General features: G+C 41.7%; 1 protein-coding gene across 1 annotated transcript in view; it reads left to right on the top strand.

Moving 5' to 3' along the window:
• The window catches only part of LOC133024527 (cytoplasmic phosphatidylinositol transfer protein 1-like), a 46,855-nt gene that overhangs the window by 12,431 nt on the left and 7,729 nt on the right, over positions 1 to 26,695 (top strand). The window contains exons 2-5 of the mRNA XM_061091671.1: positions 18,782 to 18,930; positions 22,738 to 22,826; positions 25,113 to 25,120; positions 26,292 to 26,363. Coding sequence (XP_060947654.1) covers positions 18,782 to 18,930; positions 22,738 to 22,826; positions 25,113 to 25,120; positions 26,292 to 26,363 — 318 coding nt within the window. The remainder of the gene's footprint in view (positions 1 to 18,781; positions 18,931 to 22,737; positions 22,827 to 25,112; positions 25,121 to 26,291; positions 26,364 to 26,695) is intronic.

The raw sequence follows: 26,695 nt of genomic DNA on the forward strand, positions 1-26,695 counted from the left end.
TTTGCCTTGGCAGCTAACTGCTGCTTGTTGTGATAAAGAAATAATCATTGTTTCCTGTGTTTTTTTTTTACCTTCGTAAACAACCTCTGCAAACAACCTTCATTTGATTTCAATTTGTAATGGACTTTGTGAAGGTAGAACATGTTTTCAGAATAAATAATATGCAGTCTGATTGAGAGCTGAACATTTGTGATAGAAAATGGTTTAAATTATGGGTTTGTACCCTCATGGTTGAATGCACTTATTGTCAGTCGCTTTGGATAAAAGAGTCAGCTAAATGAAATGTAAGAATGTATGTCATTATTTATCATCTCAAATATTGTCTGTCTGATTCTGATAATACACTATTGATTGCTTGTCAATTCGGCAGACCATTTGTTGTGAACAGAACCTTTTCACCCCCGGGTTCACAAAGTTCACCATCTGAAATAAATCACTTATCGGATATCTGTATTGGTGCTGTTCTCTATTCAGAACGGACAGAGGTTTATAATTAAAAACACACTGAAGAGGTCGAAACCACTCATTTACATGATAATGATCTTTTCATTGCTCACACTCTTTTACTACAATCATGTGCTTGATGTGAGAGGGTGTGATGACCGAGAAAACGGCTGGTGAGAAAACCAGGCTCAGCTGACCGGCCGGGCCTGTCATCAGTGTGTGTGTAGAATTACACCGGCATGGACAGTAACACTATCTCAACTGTCATTATGCAATAGCCCATGCAGCGTGTGGCTCACAAACATATTTGCACCTGTAATGCACAGGTTATGAAAGAACGACAGAGACGTCAGTGGATAATTAAAGTAAGAGGGATAGAGATGGGGAGGGTAAGGAAGACAAATAGGAGATAGAGGGAATAAGGAGAAGTTTATGTTGTGCTCACCTGTTCATCAGTTATAGGCCTCATGTGATCTGATGTGAAAGCACCGGAGGACACAATTCAAATCTGATAATTCAGACCATATTCAGATATGGGACACGTGGCCACTTTCTCTTTACAGCATGAAAGGGAATACAGCACTTTCAAATTTGCTTTGCGCAGTGCATTGATTTTTTTCATCATTACTGTGAACTGATGTAGAGCTGACTGCTTGTGATCGGATCAGCCAGCTCACGTTATTGTTAGGTATGAACGGAGCAGGTGACGCGTGTTGAAATGTAAGCAGCTTTTTAAAAGAGTACCCTGCAAAGATAATGAGCCAAAGCTGAGCCCTATTGATACCCAAAGTCGTAACAGTCCGAATAGGACTTTTCCTTTTCTATCACGTAAAGCAAAGTTTGTCCATGCAGCCTGGTTCCGTACTTAAATAATTAGTTGCAAACCGGCTGACCCCCTCGGTGTTATACCTCCTAAATAAAGGCGACGTTTAAAGACTTGAGCCATAATATTTAAACCTTGAAAAAAATAGAAACACAAGTTTTTGGGAAAATACACAGAGAGAAAAAGGACTTAAAAACAGAGGACAAGAGTGGAGGAGGACGAAAGGAAAGGAAAGAAGAGGAGGCAGGCAAATTGACTGTCCTTGATAGAGTCTGACTTCAACCAGCGTGGCTAAAAATAGAACAACCCTGCTGCTAACACACACACAAGCACACGCACACACACACACACACACTAGGGATTCCCATCAAAGCTGCTCTCACCCATCCTGACCTTTTCATTTAAGGTATGTTCACTCACTCACCCTGACTTACTCATTCATAGCCTCCCTGCACCCCAGTCACCTGTGCTCCTGCATTCATAAACACTTATTAAAACACACACATACACTCACAAATACTTCTATTCATCTCCCTTCCCCACACATTCAGTACAGATAACCTGTCTTTAAACCACTCGTCTATGATTTATCCCTATGTATTATACTCCAACAACAACTGAGCAATGAAGTCAAGAAAAGGCTCATTAGAAAAGGACATGACCTGCTGTATGTGAGCACACAGCACAGACAGAGGAACATGCGGGAATAAAAGGCCCCATTGACAGTGTGTTAGTCATTTTGAACTAAATGCTTTGGTGGCGAGATGCCAAAAACCCACGACGGGAGAATACACTTTGAATAGACAAGCTTTAACCTTCTCAATTAACCTTTCGTAAAGTTTACTCTTGACCTGGTTAAAAGTAGTTGACAAAAACAATTTCACCTCAATTAGTTGCTCCATTTAGTTGCTGCTTTTGATTATTATTTAGACCTTAGAAGGGTGATGCTACACAAAGGCTGTTTGTGGGCCTCCCTCAGGATGCATGTGCTTTTCAGCGAGCTCTCAGCCTGAACGAGAGCTCAGAGCTAAGACCTGGTCTGATTCAGATGCAGCACCAGTGTGTCAAAAGTATCACAGCTCAACATTCTTGGAAATGTTCTCATTTGATTTCTTGCAAAATAACCAACACTATTTTGTTTACGTGTGGTCTTGTTGTCGCAATGAGGTTGCTGTCACCCAACCTGCAAACATGTACAAAACAAGTTAATTAGTGATGTTAAGCCAACATGTCAACAGTCCCAAAGGTAATGAGGGTGGAAAAGAACAGTGTTTGTTAGTATTTCAAAGGGAGGAAAAGGTGGTGGAGACGGATGCAAATGTACTCGGGTGAAACTGTGGTGCATAGACCCGCGTCTCTGTCTCCAAGCTGTCACTGTGCATTGTCTTTGTTTCCTGCTTGCGGTGTCCTCAGTGCACTAACGCTGCCTGTGTGTGTGTGTGTGTTGTGTGCATGGGTGTGAGCCCCTCAGAGCACTGACATAGAGAAGAGGAGGTGCTTGAAGTGACCACACAGTTGCTAAATCTATGCTACATTGTTTTCGTTTGAAAAGAGCATTCTTTAGCCTCAAGCCTTTTGGCTCCATATCAGTTTTAATCCCTATCCATACTAAAATGCTGGAAAACGCATATTATGTGACTACTCGCATATACACTGGGCATGCGTGTGTAGGTGTAAACAGGAAGTTATTGGCATCCTGCTGGACATGGGAATTGTCACAGATTGCTGAAATAATAGCTCTTGTCAGTACATAAATGCCATTATCTGACGCTTTTATCCACAGGGACCTCCAATTAGTCTATGTTGGGCAATTCAGGGGCTCAGCATCTTCCCAAGGACGCTTCGGCATGGACTGTTTTGAGGACGACCCTGCCCCCACCTTGTCCTTTGCATGTAAGGAGTAGTATCATTGTAAAATTAAGAATTTATTTTTACATCCGCTGTTGGAAAAGACAACAGGGTCAGCAACACTTGTGATTTATTATCAATGTTGCGTTTTGCACTAGCCGCCGAGGCATATGCCAGTTGTTTTCGTAGGGAACCGGGGGTCATGTGATAGGAGCATGACAAACCAGCAAAGGCAACATAATGACCAAAAAGACCAAATCAGCAAGCAGATGTTAGTGTCGTTTTCAAACTTCTCCATTTTGTAGTCTGGACACAAAGTGTATCCAGACCAGAGTTTAAGTGTTTTAAAAGGGAAACTATGTCGTATCACTGTAACCAAATGCTTTCACACCACAGACTTAGTTTTTACAACAACCCAACCAGATTCCAAACAGAAAAATTATAACGTGGTAAAATGTCACAGTGACAGAGGGAAAATAATTCCGCAAGGGTCTTAAAAAAATAAAAATACACCTTGACAATGAAAGACCGATTGAAGGGTCAAGAAGGAGAATAGCATGGAGGTGAAAGGAAAATTACATGATGAGAGAGGGGGGAAGTGAAAGGACATTAGAGAAGTGAAGGAAGTGGCAGACCACCACAGATGACACGATCACACTTAAAGAGAGAGAAGGGACAAAAAGACGCACACATGAAGTAAACAAAATGTGTCGAGTGGCATTTGGTCTTGTAAAAGCTCATAAAAGCCTTCAGCAAGCGAAGCTGCCTGAGTGCTCGGATGACACCGAGGGCACTCCGATCAGTGGACTCCTCTTCCTCATCTGCATCACTTGGCTTCAAGGCTCTCTAATGGTATTCAGTGTCCAATCATGAGATGTGTGTATATATATATATATCAAAGCTTTTGGCGCCCTGTTGCTTGAATTACATGAATACAGTTCAATCTACGTGTCAAGATATGCGGTGTTGATTGTGGTATGTGAAGCATTTCATGGCGATTTGATTGTATATATTGTTTTGGTTGGAATTTGGAAGTTGGGAAAGCTCATGTCTACATTTCCTTGACACCCTTTATTCATTATCTCCATTCTATTCTTGTTTTTCTTCATCGTAAGAGAATTATTTAAACAAGAATGAGTATATGAAGATGGATGATGGACTATTCAGAAATGTGGCCAAACTATCCTGTATCTGCCATCTTGACAATTTGGAGCCAGAGTCTGGACAGTCTCATCCCATTTTATTCCATCAAATGACAAATTAAAACCAAACTTTCTGGAAATATGAGCACTTATACATACACCAAGAACTACCTAAAATGCCAGAAAAATATATTGGATTTTTTCAAACAGGGCTGTTGAAGGTTTAAGATATTTTGAAGAAAGGGATCTCACATGTTTCCCAAGTCATATAACCCAAAAGGAAATGAAGCCAAAAGTTAAACGTGACCCTTTTCTTGTTGAAAATGAAGCCAATCAGAGTCCTTGTAATGTCTTGATACACGGGAAAAAGGTAGAAAATGACTCAAATGGGACTCAACAGGAAGTTTTGTAGGAGAGTGGATGAAGAAGGAGAGTGTGCCTGCTATGTGTGTTGTTGGCTGACGGGTAGACCCAGTGTCCTGAGGTGGTCACGATACTGTGTAACAGCACAAGTTGTGAGTCATTTGCTCCAGAGGAGATTGGACATCAGAAGGTTTTGTATAGTCTGTGTCCTCCCAGGAAAATGGCCCCGGTCCCATTTCCAAAGAGCACGAGAGAGTGGTGGTGGTGAAGGTGAGCTCTGTGTAGCTTTAGGATGTGTGTGTATATGCACTGTGTGTTCTTGTGTTTCTTTGCTCTTGAAACCTTGTCTGCATGTGTGTGTGTACCACCAAGGTTAGCATTTTCGCATGTTGGCACCTGTGTTTCAGTGTGCTGTGTTCCTGTGTGTGTGTGTGTAGGATGCCTTTCCCTTCGGCAGAACAGGGCTGATGGTTTGTTTACATCCTCTCAAGTTTCCGAGGGGGATTTACAGTCCCTGTGTCGGCGAGCGAGGACGTGCAGGGAGGATCTACTGTGTCAGGAGGAGCACTCCTCTTCCTCTGCGTCCTCTTCCTCGGTTCATGTTCTCCGCTGTGACATCCTCCTCATGATTTATCCGCTCACTTCCCTCCCCTGCTCTTCATCATTCACTCTCTCTCCTTTTTCACCTGCTCAATCTCTCTTCTTCACATACTTTCTTGTTCACTTTGTTTGCCAGCTTAATGTAGAGTAACCCGTCTTCATTATTCTACCCACATTCATTAACAAACCTTTTTTTCCCCTTTCTGACTGTCTTTCAAATTTCTCTTCCTCACTCCTGCCATTTGTCTTGGCCTTGGCCCTTTCTCTTACTCAGTCCCTCGTCCACTGTCTCCCTCTCCTCTTATCCTCTTTCTGTTTCAGCTACGTCCTGCCTTTGTCTTCATATCACCGCTCATATCCCTACATCTTTGAACCAATTTTTTCTTTTTCAATCATCAAGTCTCCCTTTGATATTAAAAACCTAGCTTAATTACAAATTGGTTCCCCCAATTTTCACACTGCACTTGAACAGAGCCTAAATCATAACCATTTGTCATTTTTATTGTTGCCCCAATTAAAATGTTTTCGGTAACAAGCTCTTGAGTGTTTGCCATCCAACTGTGACAGCACAATGTAGCTCTTGCAGGGGAAGATTGCAAAATTAAACAACATTGTCTAGTTTTGTCTGTGAGCTCAGCAAATATACTGTATTGTAATACAAAATGTTGAGCGGTGGTTAGGAACCTTTTTGGGTCAACTGGAAGCATATCTTGTTTCACCCGATAGCCACCAGCTGCAAAGGCCTTTTTTAACAAGCTCAACTAAATAATATAGTATATTATATAGCCCAGTATCGGGGATCACGCATGGATGTCTTTTCATAGTTTTATCATCGCATTTTCGTGCCTAGGAAAGTAAAATGTGATAAACAGGGGTTAAAATGTGTGCTGTGAAGCAAAGTGAAAATCCAGAGGTTAAGTCAGCTGGGAGTCATTTCTAATCATCAGACTTATGGTCAAGTCCACAGTAATATCTATGTTTACACCTGGCGAACACATTGCACATACATTTTGTTTTGAGTGTTTGCACACACACACACACTTCGTGGTGGCATGCTACATTCTCTTGCGACACACACATGCTGCAGCAGCTGTGAGCACCGATCTGCGATTCACAGCACTGGCCCGTGACCCTCACCTCAATGCCAACAGCTAACAGGGCTGTGGTGCAGCTCCGTCGAGGCTCATGGTTCGTCTTTCTCTGCCGTTACGAGCATTTCTCAGTCCAAGCAGGTGTGACATTATTCTGATGAGTCAGCATTTGTATTTGGCGACAAGGGAAATTGTATGTGTAAATATCTGTCGGGCACATCTTTACTGCTTCAGGTTCTGCTCCTGGGACAGCAGGTTTCCAGTAGCAGATTTGCTTTTGCACAGCAACCTGTATCCACGTGCACGTTGATATAGAGGGATGATGTGCACTTGAAAGTGATCCACACCCCTGGTTGCAAGAATCCAACACTTTCACATACAACAGATTTTGATGGCTGTGAATATTTCTTTTTTTTATGCATTTGATTACAGTTGATCTGTTAGTTTTGGTTTCACGTTGAAATGTAGGTAGTACTCTACTTGGTTTGTAGACAGGTTTGCGTCTTCGGTTGTCAGAGCGTTGTTGTTGGACCTATTGTATTTTCTATAAGTTAAGCACATAAAGACAAGTTTTCAAATCAAGAAAATGAAGGATTACTTTTACGGACTCTGGACTAAACTGAAAAGTCCGAAGGTCCGGACCAAAGGAAGTCAAAGCTTAAACATTTCTCACTACAACACTGTTTCTATTTTTATCCTGATGTAAAGACCAACAGGAAAACATCCATCTATCTAATCCGTCTGTCTGTGGCATTGGATTTCTATGTATAAATGTGTCTCCACGTGTGTTGATATGATGAATAATGATCGTTTGGGTGATTAATAGTTCTGTCAGAGGTGAGGCGTGTGTCCTGGGTGTATGCCTCAGCTGGCCAGCACTTTATCCCACATTAGCAGGAACTTGGAGCTGACAGGTATCGGGTTGAGTCACAGGTGGACACCTCAGCACATTTAGTTTCAGTGAAAGGTCAAGGGAGCCGCCATCAGAATCAATATGCAACAGAAATTGGATTTTGAAATGCAATTCACATTAAAATGAGACAGCAACGTTGTTTGACCTTAAAATGTAGTTGTGCATGTTTGTATTGACACTGACAAGTAATCAATATTCAGTGAGATTTAACTGGGCTCACTCTATTTTAAATTTCATCATATCTTCCCAGAGACAAAGTGAGGAAATTTAAGGATATCAGACCATATCTAGTAGAAACCTTTATTTGAAATACAAAGATTTAATGTGGGGACATTGGCAGGAAAGTTGTCATGATAATCACATGATCTCTGCAGCAGAGTTAATACATCACTTCCTGCCCCTGTCTGCTGCACCCGGCTGCTCCTCCTCTCGCCTGAATAACGTGAGGGATTTGATTCTGTTGTTAACGCGTCTGTGCAGAGAACCTTCTGCTGTTGTGACTTTGTGAAAAACAAACGGTGGGTTAAGTCTGTAGCCAATTCACTGGACTATACCAGCAGGTCACGTCGGAAATAGCAAATAGTGACTCCAAGTAAGGCTCAGTATTCAAAGTCGTATCCAAAATTATGGATATTTGTGTTGTACCGCTATGTATTCAATATTAAGAAGTTCTCCTCTGTGCAACTGCACAAGACACTGGTTTGTGATTAGATGCAAAGGTTTAGGGATAATACATTCAAACACCTGCAGGCACAGTAGAGACCCTTACAGTTAGGATTACTTTAGTTGGGCGGGGCAGTGGGTTGAGAAAGAGAAAACAAATGATTGGGTTCATGTACAATCCCAAGGGGTTTTGTTTGGCGTAAGGGTTAGCAAAGGATATTGTTGCATAAAAAAAAAAAAAAGACAGTTGCCGTCTTGTGTTTTAAAGTTACCACAATAAAAGTAGTTTTCTGCAAACAGAGAGCACATTTTCTGACTACCCCAAATAACAGCTTTGATTTGACAAAAACATTGGAGCAAAGGCTAATGCTTGTACAGCAAACCTGCATTGATTGGTAAAGCAACGACATGCGTCACAGTAACAGTTTCCTCATTTCTATCAGTTTCGTGTCATCAGCATCATCGTGTCGCTGGCTTGCTGGGAATTTACCAGAAATGTTCCTGCTGAATTCTCACTTGGGTTCACTTGGACATTTTATCAGGGGCCTGGCAGGAGAAGTTATGGAAAATGTCAAGAACAACATATAGCCCCGCAGGATAATTCCAGGAAAATTCCGAAAGTTAATTTACTTTACACATAATCTACACCTTGAAAAAGGCGCAGCCACAGACAACCAATGTCTTCTTTTACTGCACACTGTAAATTCCCCCTAAGACCACTCTGTGCAACCATGGAAAGGCGGCAGTGAAGGTGGGAGAAGCGAGCAGCTCCATGTGTAGGACAGGGCAGATAAGTACTGCAGAGGATTCTCCCTCCTGCAAGAACTGATTTCTCGTATTTATGGTGATTGGACAGATTGGGCAACATCGATAACTTGCTTATTGTGTTTTTCTCCCTCTCTCACTAACTTAATCACTATCTTCACTATCTTTCTCTGTCTTGGTCGTTTGCCCCCTTTCTCTCCCGGCTCTCCTTTGCCTTCGCACACACACTAATTACAGTCCTGCTATACCTATTGACTGTCAGGCCTACAGCTGAAGGATAATCTTATCTGGCGAGAGCAGCCCACTGCACACTGCCGCCCAGTTGATTAAATGTGCACAGAACAGGGGAGGAAGATTGTGTGCATCTGTGTTAGGCCTTTGCCATCATAGGTAATGAAATTGCAAAGTGGTATGCTCAGCAGTATGTGATTGTGTATGTATACATTTAAGTGTTGTGTTTTTGTATGTATGTATTTATGTTTATATGTTTGTGAAAACTGCAGATCTGTCTGGTAAAATAGCAATTTTCATATGTGCATTTTTTGTGTATATTTGTGAAGAGAATTTAAAACCTTTTGATTCACTTTAAAAAGGGTGTGAGCCGCAATTTTTAAAGTTCTGTTATTTTTTATTAAGGGTCCAACACTTTTCCTGTGTGGGCTACCACACGGTTTTCAATAGTAAAACTCTCCTCGTCTGATGTTTTTAAAATAGAGATTAATATACAAATAGCGCCCCCCCCCCACACTTTCACAGGTTCTTGGCGTGTGCAGCACTATGCACATACGTGTCTCCCACACAGGCTCATAGCACCCGGTAACCAAGGAGAGCACACTGAGCTCAATTATACAAGCTGTGAGTCCAGGATTATTCCTTTGCCTTCATTGTCATCTGGAGCAATTAAATTCACAATAACGTGACAATTTAAGAAGGGATGGAGTCAGTACCATGTGATACAAAAAGTGACTTATTTACTATCATGACTTACAGAATACAACAAACGGTTCTCAGAATGTGGTGGAGGAAGGGACAACGTGATTTAGTGGCAAATAAACTGAAATTAATATAAAACAAAACAAAGCCTAACTAAATACCACTAGAAACAAAAATGCAAACAAAAGGCAAGGAGTGGCGCCAACCAATCAACCTAGTGTTTCTTAACAAAAGCGATGAATGCAAAATGTAAAGAGAACCTCACAAACCTCCCACCACAATTACCTCATCAATTACTTTAACAAACTCTTACAAAACACAACAGGTCAGACCAACAGTCAGATCGCAAGTGGAAGACGTCTCAAGGTGTGCTCCTTATATTAAGGGACCCTGGATGTTGATTGGCTCGCCTCAGTCTGGGGAGCCAATCGGCAGCAAATGCTAGACTTAAGAGGTGGACTTCGTTCAGGCTTGTTAGCACCTGGAGAGAAAAGCGATGAGGGAAGAGAAACCCATAAACAAGCCTGGCATGTAACACCAACCGAGGCTGCTCATACAAGTCATCAGTGTTTCAGTTCCAGCCAAGCACAGAATGCTCTTTCTGTTGGGCTGGTTCCCTGAGGGCGTTAATGTGGCCCTCTACAAGTGGAACACAGTGATTAGCGGAGCTATTAGTGTAGCTATTACCTCCCATTGACATTCAAACAGAGAGTTGTGCTGACCTGGCAGTGCTGGTGGACTGGAGGTCAATTATGTCCTCACTGATTTTTATTTTCCACCAGAGTCTCCGGCTGATGTCGAGGACTTCTGAGTGCAGGGGGTCATTTGTTCTGGTCGTGTTTGCAAGGTGATCTATTATAGATTACTGGAATATAGTTACACAAAGTGAATCGAAATCTTGTTTCGTTATTTATTTGTTTGTATATCTAGGCTTAATGCTCATGACGGTTTCATATTCATATCGTTAATAGACGACTTCCTCAGCCCATGATGAATCACAGTGTGGCTCATTTGCAAAAGCAAATTTAATTTCCGCCCAGTCATATTAACCTATTAGCTGATTTTCCAAAAGCTGATTGTACTTGAAGCTACTAATACACGCAGCTTAATTGAATAATGGATTTCATGTTAATTGCTTTTCTCAGTAAAATGTGCATACATTACATTTCAGTCCCTAACATCCACCAAGTTGTGTGGTTACTGTTAATAAAACTAAAGCGTAGCCGTGCTGTTAGAAATTCTGAATGGTCTGAACAGTGTAACTTGTTGAATACAGTATTTATTTTTCTAGTTTTTACTACAAACTAACTAACTCTTCGTACATTAAAACTACACGTTTAAAAGGATGGTCATGGAAACATTCCCCCTATGGCCTTATGGTTTATATATAACTTGACACCATCCTTCCTCATTTGGTGAGTGGAATCTGTTAATATGCTAACATGGCCACGCCCCCGCACCCTGTTTTCCTACCCTCACAGCGCCACCTACAGTTGAGGAGCCTTTTCCAGCTATTGAGCTCCACTCACAATCAACAGGATTGGTTTCTTAGGTTTGTGACATCACAAATCCTGGCTGTTTGAATCCTTTATTTTTTTGTTTACGGTCTTAATTGGTTATTTTGTTCAAAATATGTCTTGTCATATTGTAGGCACAGAAGGGACATGTTTATGATTTTAGATTTTCAACAGAGGTAGCGAGAGGTAGAGATTGAGGGGGGATGGTGCTTTGACCTCAACATTCTCATAGTATCGGATGACGAATCAAATACATACAAGTCTCATACATATTTAGATATGATTTAAATACACATATATTATATTTTGAGTAATATAAATCAGTTATCACGTGAGCCTGTTTCAAGGCCAACCATAGAATTTGCATCGGCCTCTCCTGGGCCTTGGACCGGGGTCAGCTAAACCCCTTGACCCTCTCTGATGGTGGGCCTTCCTTTATCTATTACTGAGTGCAGTATTATTAAAACTGAACCTCTGCAACAATAGACTTGAATCAAGGCTACATACTGCACTCTATATGCTCAGCCAAGGTCCCACAGTCAATTAAAGCCATGGTGAAAAGCTTCCATCACTGTTGTTGTGCCAGTGAACTCAGAATACTTAAAGCCTCCATATCTCAATGAGAATCACAATGAGGAAGGAGATCATCTCCCAGTGAACAGGTTCTTCTCTGTTCCTCTGTGGTTTGTCGCTCTACCTCTTTTGATTTTCCTCTCCTCATCCTTTTTGAATTAAAACACAGTGATCTACAGCTACCTTTTAATCATTATTCCTCTTGTTTGACTGTTCCTCCCTTCTGTCTTCCTCCTGGCCAGTATTCTCTATCTACTCATTTCTGTCCCTCATCCCTTCTTTTTTTCACTTCCTCTTTTTTTTTCTCCTTCATCCTCTGACCTTCTCCTCCTTTGCTATACTCCACTTTCTTGATGATGCTACTGTAGCATTATTGACTGCTCAAGAAATGCTGAGGGATAGACCACATGCTGTATTGAGTGATCCATGCAGCCATGTCGTTTATTCATACCGTGTTTATCCGGTGCAGCAGTGTGCCTGGCCATTTGACAGCTAGTCTAGACCTGTTTAAGCCTTTATAAATGTGAGCAGTAGTAATACAGTTAATGAATTGAAGAATTAGTTTTCATGGTTTTATTGAGGATGCAGTAAAACCAACACTTTCTCCCACGATGGGCGAGACAAATGGCACAGGAACAATTCAGGTGAAAATTAATTGAGTTGAGGAATTGTAAAATGATAGAAGTGTGAATAATTAAAATGATGTTGGATGCAACTAATTGAGTGTGGTGTTGTGTTTTCCTGAGGGTGAACCCCAGACACTCAGTTCAAATAAGTTTCTCTCCACTTTATATGATTGGACAGAATTCAGGAAACCACAACCAGAGTTTTGGCAGGCGGACATGGTGCTGTAGTAGGTTGTGAATTTACCTGTGTGAACGCAGCCCTTTTAGTTTGTGGATTAAGGTTTCAACGACCCTAACCAGAGCACTGCAATAAGCGGTGATGATGACAACACACTTTAGTTTATTTGGGATTGATTGATGAGCAACAACAAACCAGAGGGCCTTGTCATCAGGCAAATCGAATAAAGACGAGCCAAGTACTGGCCTCTTTGTGGCGGCTGCGTCATGGAGCTAAATGATCGATCACGCTGTGAAGATTCCAGACAAGAGAGACGGAGTGAGTCGTACTTCATCGCTACAGTGTTCTCTGAAGTGATTGCCTGTTGTGCTTCAATGGGGAAAAATAATAGAGCTATTCAACCAGTCAGTACAAGCTTTTATTTGTTGTTGTGAAAACCTTCCCTAATATGGAACAGTCCGTTATGACCTGTTCATGGTCAAGCACATTCATCATGGGGTCCTCAAACAATTCTGATAATCGGCCCGGCCCCTCACAAGAGGCCTACTTCATTAATGCACATCCTTGTTTATTAGTTGATGACCACGACAGCTCACTGAGGATGAAGTGAATGGAAAAGGACATCTCTTGTCTAGTCAGGGGATTAATTAGGCTAATATCACACTTTACTGCCTCTGCAACCCTGTGTCCCAGGCATTAACTTCTGTACACCCGCACCTCCCTCTTATTTTCTGCAGCTTTGTTCTCACTAATAAACAAAGGACTTAGAAAAGCTCCCAGCTCACCTTCGTCTTCCTTTTCTCCCTCAGCCTGTCTTTCAATCCACACTTCTCACGTCTGTCATTTTGCATCTGACATGTGGTAGAAGGAATGAGAGTGCCTGCATTATTTACAGTAGCACTTAACCTGGCTCACCACAGCCCAGAGAGCTGTTTTTAGAAACGCTGCCTTAGCTTTCACCACTTGTAATGAAAAGGTAAACTTTCTTTGACATGCAGCAGGCTGCGGTTAAGGAGAGAAGATAATGAATATAGAGAAGATGATGCAAAAAGAGCATGTTATGCAATTAGCTCTGGCTGTTACCACGGAGGTGATTTAATATCTTACGCTTATTTATCTTTATATACCTGCTGTTTAGAAATGAACCCAGTTGACCATTTTAAAAGCATTGAAATACTGGATTACATAAGCATTTCTGACACAGCACCACCACGTTTGGAGTCGTACATATTTCAGAGCGTGTACGTCTTTTTCCGTGCCGATCTTTTTGACATTCTCTGTAACTAATTTATGCGAGGGACTCTGAACTGTCTCTGAAATTAAAATGTGGCTGCATGACGACTGAAACACAACCAGACCTCATCTATATTTAATAAACATACTACTGCAGATACATATAGCTGAATGGGGTTCAGTAATATAAAACACATGAAGATTAATTATCATTCTCATTTTTTTCAGAGCATCACACAGTGTATGGTCCATTTCAGTGCTGTGAGTGCAGGACATCACCCTTTGCATGATGTGTTTTATAATCTTGTAACACGGATCGCTGCAATTAAAGTGCACCCACTGAACTTTAAGTGAACTTTGAGAGGCTCTCTTCTATGCTGCTGCTCTATTTGGTTGAGGAAATTTCAATCAAGTGGCTCTCATGGCGGTTATAGCAAATTTTACCCTATATTTTGTAATGACAAGGCCCCAGCTTGTAGTGATGGATGAGCCTTTGAGAATTGCACCTTACTCTGCACTTTCCCCTACAACACGTGATATGCCAGTTTGTCTCGAGTGATCTGATCATAAGTGGACAGCTCTGATAGTACGTCAGTTGTCACCTTAATTCTCCACATGTGTCTCCTGTGACCACTTGTGATCAGATCTCACTTCACCGCCTCAAATGCAAATAAACATAAATGTCATTTCTGTTTGCAAAGGCCGAATGATGTGGTTTTAGCCAGTGTGACTATAAACAGATGGGCCTGTTGTCTGAGTGTTTGTGTTCATGTCAGCGTCAGCGTGAGAGGGAGAGAGAGAGAGAGAGAGCAGCCAAGTGTGACCGAGCGAATCAATGTGCTGTGTGCAGCTCTACTATGAAAATCAATATGTTGCAGTCATTGTTAATATTGTGGTGGTGGCGGCCTCAAATATATCGATGTGAAATGCTGAGAAATGTGAAAAATACTTTGGGTTTATTATGAAACTCTAGTGGGTCAGAGGATGTCAGCTGAGTAGGCGGTGCCTGAAAGTGGCCCAGCATGCATTTGGGTTTACACAGCTAAAAGAATGTGGCAACATGCCAAACAGACCACCTATGCATGTGGTCTGAGTGATTTCAAGTCCTTCTTGGACATGTTCACACTTGAGGTTGAAGCTGTCCACTTTTGATAAGCTCACTCAAGACAGATGTTAGTACCAGGTGTGAACAGAGCATCTTTCAGGTCAATGGTTTGGTTTTCTACACTGTTCTCATTGGCAAACACTCCACAAAGACCCGCTGTACACGATTTGCATTTCCATTGCTGGTTTACGATCACTTCAAGTGGTCGTTGAGTAACAATTCGAAGCATTTGGGGAAATGCACATTGATACCACTCTCATGTCTCTGTGTTGAGTATGGAACCAACGCTGGTTGGCGATGGTCTTGCTTAGCATAAAGACTGGAGGCAAGAGAAAACTGCTAGCCTGGTTCTAGCCTAAGTTTAGAAACATGTCTACAACAACAACTACAGGTCATATAGTGCATCATGTTGCTACTGCAGTTGTACACCTACACCACATAAAACCACAAATTGTGATCTGTACATTTTCAAAAACAAGATATAAGGCGTTAACTAGTGGGTCTTAGAAGTCTTGGTAAATTTATTTTGAACTTGTGAGAGTCAAGCTAGCTGTTCCCGCCTGCTTAAGCCAAGCTATTGACCTCTGCACGTAACGCATAGACATGAGAGTGGTGTCAAACTCCTCATATACTGCCTAGAAAGGGGAGCTTTAATCCAAAGTCTTGGAATCTGCCTTCAATGAATGATGATACACATTTGGGATTTCAGAGTTCATTGAGGTCAGTAAAATCTTTGGCATTTTGCCATGATTGTTGATCATTTTATCTCATCTTTTACATCTGTCGTTTTGTCCACAACACAAAAGAAAGTGCTGAAAAACGTGCGCCACCATTTCAGCCCAAGGTTACAGTATGTTGTGAAATTGCTTCTATGTCTCATCATCCATCAAAAACATTAACTTTACCCCGATATGAAACCAAACAAAAGCAACAAATCAAAAAGCCACAGACGTCAAGTGTTTTTTCTTTGAAGTTAAACAGCATTTAAATGCTCTTTAAAATTGTTGGACTCTATCAATTGATTAATCAACAAACTGACTAACTTAACCATCAAACTAGATGTCTCTTTAGCGATGTAGGTCTTTGTTGCTTCACTGTGTAATAAACTAAACATGCTTCACATTGGAGAAAATGTCAGAAAAGAAAAGGAAAGGACATTTTTATATAACACATCCTTGCTGTGGCAGAGGTCGGCAAAACACCATGTGCCTTAATGACTGTTCGCCTCTGATCGTAACCTGTTGCTATGTCTGGGAATTTTGTGTTCAGACTACCTCTTAAGACTTGGATATTGCGTGAAGTGTTTTTTTTTGTTGTTATTATGTGTGTCCTTTTCTGACACTGTAATCTCCTATATATACCATTGTCTAGAGACTGGGGGTCTTGCAGTGAACTCATATAGAGGAAGTGAGTCATAATGCTGCTGCCCTTTGAAAGTAATGCAGTGTGCTGTCACAGCAACCGCAGAGAACACAGAGCCAAGGTGCTGCAGCAGCTGGGTGTGGGACCTCTAAATTTGATGATGCATAAACGAGGGATGGAAACACAGTTTATAGGGTTAACGGTGGTATTTCGTGCACGATGCAATTGCGTATAGATGTTTATATACAAGAGCACTGCATAGGTGACTGGTTACCATGAAGTCTGGAAAATTGGGACCAGACATTTTCCAGAGTTTGCCTTTCAGATACGAAAAAATCAGCAGGAGATTTTCCGGGTCAGACGTGTTCACAATAACAGGAAAATGTCCTCACTCAGGCGAGGGGTGTCGAGAGTAGAGCATGCAGCAGGGAGGACATGACATAAAGATTCCACTGCAGAAATCACATGTTTTTATGGACAGCATATAGACTGCCCTTAACGCCCAAAGCTCTAAAATCTCGTTGTCTTTCCACGTTGACATATTTATCGGCGTCCTCTATGTGTTTGGTACCTCTTGTTCATCCTAAGATATTTGTGATATATGTGTCAGACCGACTGACGAGCAGAATGTACCCTGCCTCTCACCTTCACATGATGGGTGGTACACGATAGCTTATGGATGGATGGATACATTACGTACATACAAGACCTACATCTGGGTGAAATCAACCCTTTTGTTTACCATAAATATACCAACAGGTGGTTACTGTATATAAGGAAAGTATTTCCAGCTACCTTCTGACCCAGGTTTGTGTACCCACAACTAACTGTTGTATTTAATTTCCAACAATATTTCATCTGCAGAATCTCCCTTTCATTAAATTAAAAATGATGCAAAGGAGGACAATTAATCAGAATTATTCAAATCAATCTAAACCAACGCCCTTTTCCCACAGTTTGTTAAAACCTCTTTAGGCTGGTGGGAATGTCTTTCAGATTAAACTCTTGTCCTTGGGGTAGAATTGGACACTAAAAACAATGAGCATCACCACACCTCATGTAAACCATGACTTGTTTGAAACAGAGATTATATACAAGAGATGATTTTAAATGTTATGCTCTGATGTTGGTGTATGTATCTTGGGCGGCTGGGTCGTCTACTAACCCGAAGGTCAGTGGTTCAATCCCTGGTACCTCCAATCCGTCCTTCCGCAAGAAACTGAACCTGAACTTCCTCTTGCAGTGTGTGAATGATGTGATAGGAAAAGAGCTGGGAATAGAAGCGCTGTATAAATGTGTTTGCGAATGGATGAATGTGACTTGTGTAGTGCAAAGCGCTTTGAGTGATCGATTAGAGACTAGAAAATTGCTGCATAAATACAAACCATTTACAGTCAGCACACTGGACCCATCCACTGTGAAATAAGTATAGTATTCATATGCTATAAGTAGACCAGATAAGTGGTTTTATTATACTCTTGTTATTTTTTAGCCTAACTCAACTGGAAATAATCCTTTTTTACCTTTTTGTAGTTTCTGCATTTTCAATGTTTCATGGAGCATCAATCATTGTTATGCAAGTGTTAAAATAGGTTTACTGGAAGCTGCAGGTTAACTAATGGTTCAAATCCCCAAATGACAGGATCTGTTGTAGCTGCCTGACTCTTCCCACTACGCCTTTTGCATTTAAGCACACACCTGTAAAATACAAACCACATGTTACCACCTGAGATTTGCAACAGCAGCGAGGTCCTGACACCATTTTCAGCTAGGAGCTGTTTTGGGGTTTGCACTTTATGTTTGTTCCCTGACTGCGTTTCACAGCTCAGCTATGCGCAGCGAAAGGTAAAGGTCAGGGAGAGTGTGTGGGAATCCAGGGGAACAGAGTTGAATTCACTCCCCTTCATTACTGGGGCTGTGCTTTCAATTCTTAACTCAGGCTGAGTGATGGAGAAGAGTTGGGATGAAATGGTTTCCCGTAAACCGTGGTAAAGGTTCGGATGATAAGTCAATCTTTAATTACCATGATGACCATGGTGATTTGATTTGTGCTTGCTGTAACTTTGGTTGGGTTATGAAATCTGGCACAGTTTCTTAACAGGCCGGATCCAACCAGACCGGATCACAATGTCGATTTAGGTGCCTAATTTCAGTGTCCGAGCTCCGCACTGAAATGCCTGCATGTGTTGAGTTAACATTTCACTTAACTCTGATGAAAACAAACTGTCTAAATGAGACTGGCAGCATGTTAACCTACACTTAGCTTGTAGCTACCTCAAACTCGAGTCAACTCAACAAGAAAATTGCCTAAAACGTTAACGTTTGTACGAAGTGTGGCTTCATTTCATGTGAAAGGATTCCAACATCGGGAGGTGCAGCAGATGTCTGAGGAATAGCCGAAAGCAGAGTCCCGGCAGCGGCTTGTTTTGTGCTTATTTCTTAAGAAAAGTGTATTGGTTCTGTCACCAATAAGTCTCTGGTATATTCGATTTTTTTGAAATCATCTTACCACCCTCCTTGATGTTCTGTAACTGGGTTTTAAGCTCACCAGGTTTCCCAAGTCATATGTTAACTTCTCCTCTCTCCATGTTTTCTCCTCTAGTACCGGATTGGGCAGCTGTACATGATCAGCAAACACAGCCATGAGCAGAGTGATCGAGGTGAAGGGGTGGAGGTCGTCCAGAACGAGCCATACGAGGACCCGGCCCACGGCCAAGGACAGTTCACAGAGAAACGAGTCTACCTCAACAGGTCGGTGGAAGATGTCTCTGATTGTATATATTGTCTAGCTTGTGTTAACACCAAAAATATTGCGTGTGAGATCCTTTTTCACCCTGCTGCCAGTTGAGTGAGGCTGTAGTATTTACATTGAAGTTTAATGTTTTGCTTAGGTAGACTCCTCCGGCCCACAGGACGTGTTTTGTTTGTAGAAATAATAGAGGAGGGACTGAGGAGGTGGAAAAAACAACATTAGATTCTATGGTTCAACAGTTTATGAAGAGTACGACCCACAGAAACTGTAAATGCGCCCACGCTGGTTGGCTGACACGGTGCATATATAGTGCAGAACAGAAACTCTGCAGTAATTAGCTGAGTAATTTTTACTTCTTTAAATGTGTGTGTGTATATGTTTAATTTCTGTTAATTGGTTAAAACTACATTCAGTCATTTGAGGAGACACACACAGATATCGTCACACACACTGCCGACTGCAATATTTACTTGAGTTGCTCACTGATGCATCTCATGGTGTCACGTGAACATCTTTGTGCACCAGTGTGTGAATGTTCTCGTGCAGATGCATGTGTGACTCCTCCACCCACAGTTTTGTTACGATCCTCCTCTAAGAAATCTCTTAGGGTGGAGAATACGTGAAAAAGGAAAGAAAGAGAATAAGGGGCAAGAGAGAGAGAGGGAGAAGGGGAGGGGAGGGAGGGGGGATGCTGTGTGCCATTTGTTTGAGCACAAATACCTGTGTCAGCATTTTGCTATGCTGGGGAACTAATTATGTTGAGTCAGCACTGCTCTGCTCTGCAGAGGAGAACAAGAAAAGGGGCAGAGGGAGCAGACAGAGATTAGTTGGGCTTCAATGCAGGTATTTTACATTCTTGTTGCTCTGTAATAAATTGGTAAAGTTACTAAAACGGAGCATATTATTAAGAAGTTGCTGTAATTCACAAAAGCATTTTTTATGCTTGCTTCAAACTTTGTTTGGGCTGAGGAAATAATGGTTTGAATGGCTCAGTTGTTTTATAATGGAGGAGGCTCAGGCTGGCTCTGCACACCAACTCAAAAGTAGATACAACCATTGCCTGTATATGAAGGTGGACGACGCATGTTCACTTCCTCCACTGTCCAGAAACGGAGCCAAAATATCCAGGATACAAACGCTGGCGTCTTGCACGGATGAGGTCATTTGTAGCAGAGTCTGCACAGTAAGGATCAGGTAATGGAGCCATCCTGACCAATCCAGAGTCAGACTCAGCTGTCAATCATGACGTTTCTCCACGTTTTCATAGCATCAAATAAGAAATTATCACCAGACGTTAGGCAATTGAGATGCTTTGGCCTCAAAGCTTTGGCTTAGGAGCTGGCATGTCGTCCGTCTTTATACACAGTCTTGTTTTTGCGAAATCCGAAAACATCTAAGGGATGTTACTTCAGGCTAATTTATTTATTTAACAATCCCTTTTTTATGAGTTTAAGCTGCTATATGTCTTCACATGGAGGGAACTTTAGTGAAAATGGATGAAGAGAGAACAGGAGAGAATTTAATGAATCCAAATGCTCAGCGTAATCGTCCATTTACATCTGCAGCTCAGATGGGAAAAAAACCAAAGCACCGACTTTTCCAGAGTACCTGACATTTTATTAAGATAAAACCACATGCGTGTTTCGGCTTTTTCATTCTCTCGCTCACACACACACGCGCGCGCGCGCGCACACACACACACACACACACACACACACACACACACACACACACACACACACACACACACACACACACACACACACACACACACACACACACACACACACACACACACACACACACACACACACACACACACACACACACTGACAGTAACTTATAAGTTGTACCATGAAAAGGGAATTTATTATAGATTACTCTGCTTTCCTATCTGACGTTACCACTGATAAACACGTAATGAGACAGTCTAATGAGATCTTGTTGTTTATCCGTCTGTGCTGTAAATCAAAAGTACTCTCTCCTGAATGAAAAAGGAAGAAAAACACATAAATAAAAGGAAACAGAAAAAGGCAAACATCTGCAGCGTTACGACCACAGAATGAGCAAACTCTTAGGAATTTCATGTCAAAGAAGTTCAGTAAATTAAACTAATATTTGTCATGGTACATCGAGTGATGTTATATGACGATATGTTATGTTAAATTATGAAGCCGTATTTTACCTTAACAAACAACTAATTTTCTCCCATTCAAATGGCTTCCCATAGTTTTCTCTGCAACAACTAAGCATTTAGCTCTGACTGACCAGCAGGGAATTCAATCTGGACTCATTCTGTAAAGCTTCAACCGCCCAATTAACTCTCACTATCTGGGGAGAGGTTGTGAAGGAGATATGTTCAACCAAACAAGTATTTTCGTTTTCTCTTCTACTTGCAAATGGCGGCTTTGGCGTGAAAACTCAGAGCAGCCACCCACCGAGCGTGCAGGCTTGGCGATGTGGGCTCCATCACAGCAGCTATTGGCAAAGATATTTTGAAAGAAGGAGGGAATGGGAGAAATCAACAGATGGAGGTGTGGGAGTAGCAGTCTCTTTTGTTGGAAGAGAGTGATGGGGAACAAGAAAGAGAGGGAGAGAGAATGAACAAGCCTGCCAACATTCGCACAATGTGAGCGGCGAAGGCTGTTTTTATTCAAAACCGTCACGATGCAGTGGGCGCCATATTTTTTGTCCTCCTTTTAAAAACTGTTTTCTATGTCAATCAAAGCAAGTTGAGCTGAAGGCTTCATTAAAGCTGCTGCACGTCAGTGTTTGACTCATAAACACGTTCTCAGCGCAGCCTCAATTACTGTCTAACCAGAGTTCAAAGGTCACCATCAGAGAATGTCAAGCATCCGTACTGGCATACTAAGTCACCTGGGGGCAAAGTGAGCTTCAATTATATGAACACATATGGTAGACAATACATCAAAACTGTTTAATTTTAAACCCCCTGTAGTTAAGACTGTTTCCAGTCTTTGTGCTAAGCTTGAGCTAACCCACCACTGGCTGTAACTTTACATTGAAGTTTCATATTGAAGCCACAGGATCACTCAATCAAAGAATAAAATCTTATTCTTATAGCTACTTCACCTTATCTTCATCTAAGTCTGACTCCAATATTCCTTCTTTTCTGTATGTTTTGCATATAAGTCTTAAAATTCACTCATTATAGTCTTAAACAGGTCTTGAAATACTAAAATTGAAAATACAAAACGCAGCTCATGGATGGTAAAAAGTGAAAAAGTACCCCGTGCCTCTCCCTCATTACTGCCACTGAAGTGCCCTGGAGCAAAGGCCTGAACCTGCAACCACTCAAGTGAGGCTGCTCAGTGGCCAACAGAATAATCTGTGGTTGAACCTCATGGGAAACTTCCAGGAGTGACTGTCCTGTACGTGACCAGGGTGTTCTTAAAAAATGTTACCCTCTCAGCCAACACATCCGGAATGAATTGCATTTAGTACTGAGACAGACAAAATGTATGATTCTAAGATTTGTGTCATGATGTTGGGTTTGGTCTGCAGTTCCTGGAAGGTTTAAAAAGCCTTAATGGATGCACAGTGGTAAACCCTATGTGATAGGGCTTCTGTATCATCTTTCCTGAATTAAAGCTTTTCGGAGCAGATTTCCTTTTACAACATCCCTCAGTTTCTATCCTCCAGCAGATTTCCTTTCACAAATGGAACAAGTTTTTTATGATTGCTGCGATAACGGAAGCAATTTCACCCTCCAGCCCTGCTTTGCTACTTAATCCTCCCAGTGTCTCTCCTCTAATGTTTCTGCCCTCCTCAATGTGTCTCTGCAGTAAATTACCCACTTGGGCTCGAGCCGTGGTTCCAAAAATCTTCTACGTGACGGAGAAAGCATGGAATTACTACCCTTACACCATAACAGGTAATCTCGAGTAAATGTGTTTCCCTGGAAGGACCAAATTTGTCTAATGCAGTTTTATGATCTCTATCTGACCGGTACTGTATTAGCCAGTACCACACACATACACACTCACTCATATTATTGTTAAATCCAGTAAAGCCAAGTTCACACTGCATGACTTTCGAAGTTTTGTTGTGCAGTTCACACCACACAGCTTGCTGTCTAGTAATTGAGAGTCTTGCAGTTGTTGTGAGTTCAAACTACACGTCTGACTGGTTAGGGGGGGGGGGTCACACAACATGATCTTAACGGAGCAGTTTTCAGCCATGGACTACTGAGGATGTCCGGAAGATTTGGGGCCGGACTGCTGCATGGATCACGTGTTTTGGTTCTCATCTACACATTCCTTATCATGAGAAGCTCTCTTGACTTTGTCGTCGGTGTCCTCTACATGTATGGCTCTGCTTTTTCATCCTGAGATATTTCCTTTGTGCGTCTGTCCCATGTAACGTCATCAACACCCCCATACGCTCACTGTGAATTATGCAGAGTATGGTCGGCTGTGTTCTCACATGAGCTCCTCCGGACTTTCTGAGGAAGGTCCTGGGGCTCTCACCTGTGAGATTGGTACATTTAACTACAAACTACATTTAATCACAAAAACGCATGCGAGAACTTCTCCTGGAAGATCAGCTGGAGGAGGTGAAGCGCTTCCGTGGACGTCAGAGTTCGAGCGACATTTTTTCTGTCAGATCCTGTCCGAGTCCAACAGAAAGCTAACTGCATTCTCTTTATTCTGTCCCGTAGTGGACCTGATATAAAGCAGCACTGAATGTGTTACTCTGTCCCTCACACGCATGGTTATTGCTTCATTTACCCGATTACAAATGTAGGGGCACCACACTACATGTACCTTCACCACCTCCTCCCTGTCCTACCCTCTTACTGATTGGAGTTGGCTAGAGTTGTCGCTGACTCAACTAGATTTTCATAGTCGACGGTAAATAATTGGCGACAGCCGACCGAGCACGAATCGGGATCTTTTGTCGGCGACTCGCAAAACTAGTAGCTTACTAGCAAGTCAGACTGAAAATCATGAAGTGTGAACTAGGCTATAGCCGCTGTAACAGTAAGAGCCTCGCTGTAACTCGAATGTTTCCCTGGTGCAGAAATTGAGCCTCAGACCTTTGTAAATTTGCGCTGCAGTCACATGAAGCAGAATACCCTTTTAATTAAAGGTCAGCTTCTCAATTAGTTTTCTCATTCACATAAATTTGTCTTGTTAGTAAAAAGCATATTTTACTCGCCATTTGCTATTTTTACTGGGTGTTGAAGGGAGTTGGGGAAGTGTGAAAACATAGTACGAGTTCTACAAGAGCATTGTAAAGGAAAAATGCCTGTTTTACACAAGGATGCTCCTCTCCACTCCCTTTTTAATATATTAAAGACTAGCCTCCAGGAAAGTGTTTTTTCTACCTACGTCCCTGTACAACTTCAAACATGTGTTGCATAATGCGTTTTCAGAAACTTTGAAGGACATGTTATTGCCACATTAATGCTTAGAATGGACTCAGGGATGATGACACAGAAACATTGGAACTAGACAGTTTTATCGGCTTGTAAGCAAAAATGTAAATGTCAGGGACCTCTGAAGACAAACTGATTTTTCAATGTGTGGATGGAGCCACAGATTCACAAGGGCTCTCAACACCAGCACACATCATTCAAATAGATCTCAGTTCGAACGCGATGATGACAAACTGATCACCCTTCATCTGCAGCTCTCTGTTTGACACAGTGTCTGTTTGCCATGCGACGTGAGAAAGCATGTTATTGACATGGCAACATGCTAAAGGCGTCATGTATTTTTTATATGTTTACGTTGTTTTTTTCCGATGCACACTGACTCACTGTGGGGGCTGGACTGGAGTCAGCCTCACTCTGTGAACCGCCAACGTTCCAGACCACTGGAATCAGGAGTGGGGTGATCAGAGCTGTGGTTGCCATAACATGTTTCTATGATGCTCTAATGATGCTGATCTGAGGGAGAAGTGTTACAAGCAGAGGAATGCAGATAAAAGAGAATTTCTTTTTGATGAGAGCAAATTAGAGAAAGCAGAATAGAAAGTCACAGAGGAGGAGGAGGATGTGAGAGTCACGATTTTATGCAAACAGGTCCTATACTGTATGTCTCACACACTTGTTTTACAGTGTGGCCCCCTTGTTTCCTTTAATTCTAACCTTGTCTCTGTTGTCTTCTCTCTCTGCTCCAACCGGATGTCTGTCACCCTATGCTTCGGCCTGTAGAATATACTGTAAGTATCCTCTACATGTAAACTATTTCACTCTTATGCATTTGTGCTTCTTTGAAAAATCACTTCTTTGAGCTAGCTCTCTGTGGGATTGTCACTACGAGCGAACCCTTTCACATTACATATGGGCATTGCAAATATAACTCTAAAGGATCTCAGAAATCATTCGTCTAAATGTGCCTGTTTTTTTTGTGCCTGAATCAAGATTCATGAATTATTCTCTAGGAAATGTAAAAAAAAAACTCCAGGATCAGCACCAACCTCTAAACATTTCTTCTCCAAACTATACAATACTTTTAACAGAGTTTTGTGGAAATCTGATCTGTAGTTTTTTTGTAATTTTGCTTCTTGTGTAACAACCAACTAACAGACAGGGGTAAAAACATGATCTCCTTGGTGGAGGTAAAATAACTATAATAATAATAATGATAATAAACTTATCTTGATACATTAATGATAGTGTTACATATTTATTATTCATTTATTTATTATTTATTTATTTATTACTCCATTTAGAAGCTAGACGTTCTGTTTACAAAAGTGATTTTATGCAATGTGCCGCTGTTTGTATCTTTGAAGTATAGCTGCAGGATTCCATGTCGGTAATGATCAATATAACTCTGTCTAGTGTCACACACACACACACACACACACACACACACACACACACACACACACACACACACACACACACACACACACACACACACACACACACACACACACACACACACACACACACACACTGGTGGGTGTTGTCTTTGCTAATGAGCAGAACTGCCTATGTTAGATGAGATTAACCCTAGCAAACACATGAAGATTTAGCAGCAGTAGCGGACACATTTTTTTTGACAAGGCTTAGCTGTGGGGCTTCTGTTGAGCAGAGTGAGAAATGTCAGTGACGTGAGTCACGCCGCTTTAGGGTGAGGGGATAAGTGGTGAGCGAGGACAATGTTGTGAAAAGAGAAGAATGCTTAACATTGTCCCTGTTTATGTGTGGGAGCGTTTTTTGTTCATGTATGATTCAGTGTCGATACACTCATGTCAAGAATAGTTGTTTTCAGCCAGTGTCGGCCTTTGTCACTGTTTGACAAAGAGATAGAAATTTAAATGCTGTCACAGCCTGGTCACTTTTAATTATTTTAATTCTTTGTTTGCTCATCTTTATCCACAGTGCTCATTCCTGCCGAAGTTCTCCATCCACATAGAGACAAAATATGAAGATAATAAAGGATGCAACGACAATGTGAGTACTTTGTGTGTGTGTGTGAGAGCCCTTCTCTAATTCACCCACTTATTTCCTGTCCACACATTCACATATTTTTCTCCATTCCTTCTGTTTCCTTCCTTTTGTTAGTCATTCCAGTTTTCCTTCACCTTTTTTTTAATTTTAAAAACATTTATTTTTAAGCATTTTTTGACAGTGGGTGTAGACATCTAGCACAGGGCCTTGGGTCAGAATCGAACCTGGGCCGGGTGAGACACAGCCTCAGTGAGGCGGCAGCTCTACCAGGTGACCTATATGTCGCCCCAGCTTTTCTTTCTTTAATGGTCACACAGTGACAAACACCCTGAGCG

Source organism: Limanda limanda, chromosome 2 (genome assembly GCF_963576545.1).
Source record: "Limanda limanda chromosome 2, fLimLim1.1, whole genome shotgun sequence".
NCBI classification, from domain to species: domain Eukaryota; kingdom Metazoa; phylum Chordata; class Actinopteri; order Pleuronectiformes; family Pleuronectidae; genus Limanda; species Limanda limanda.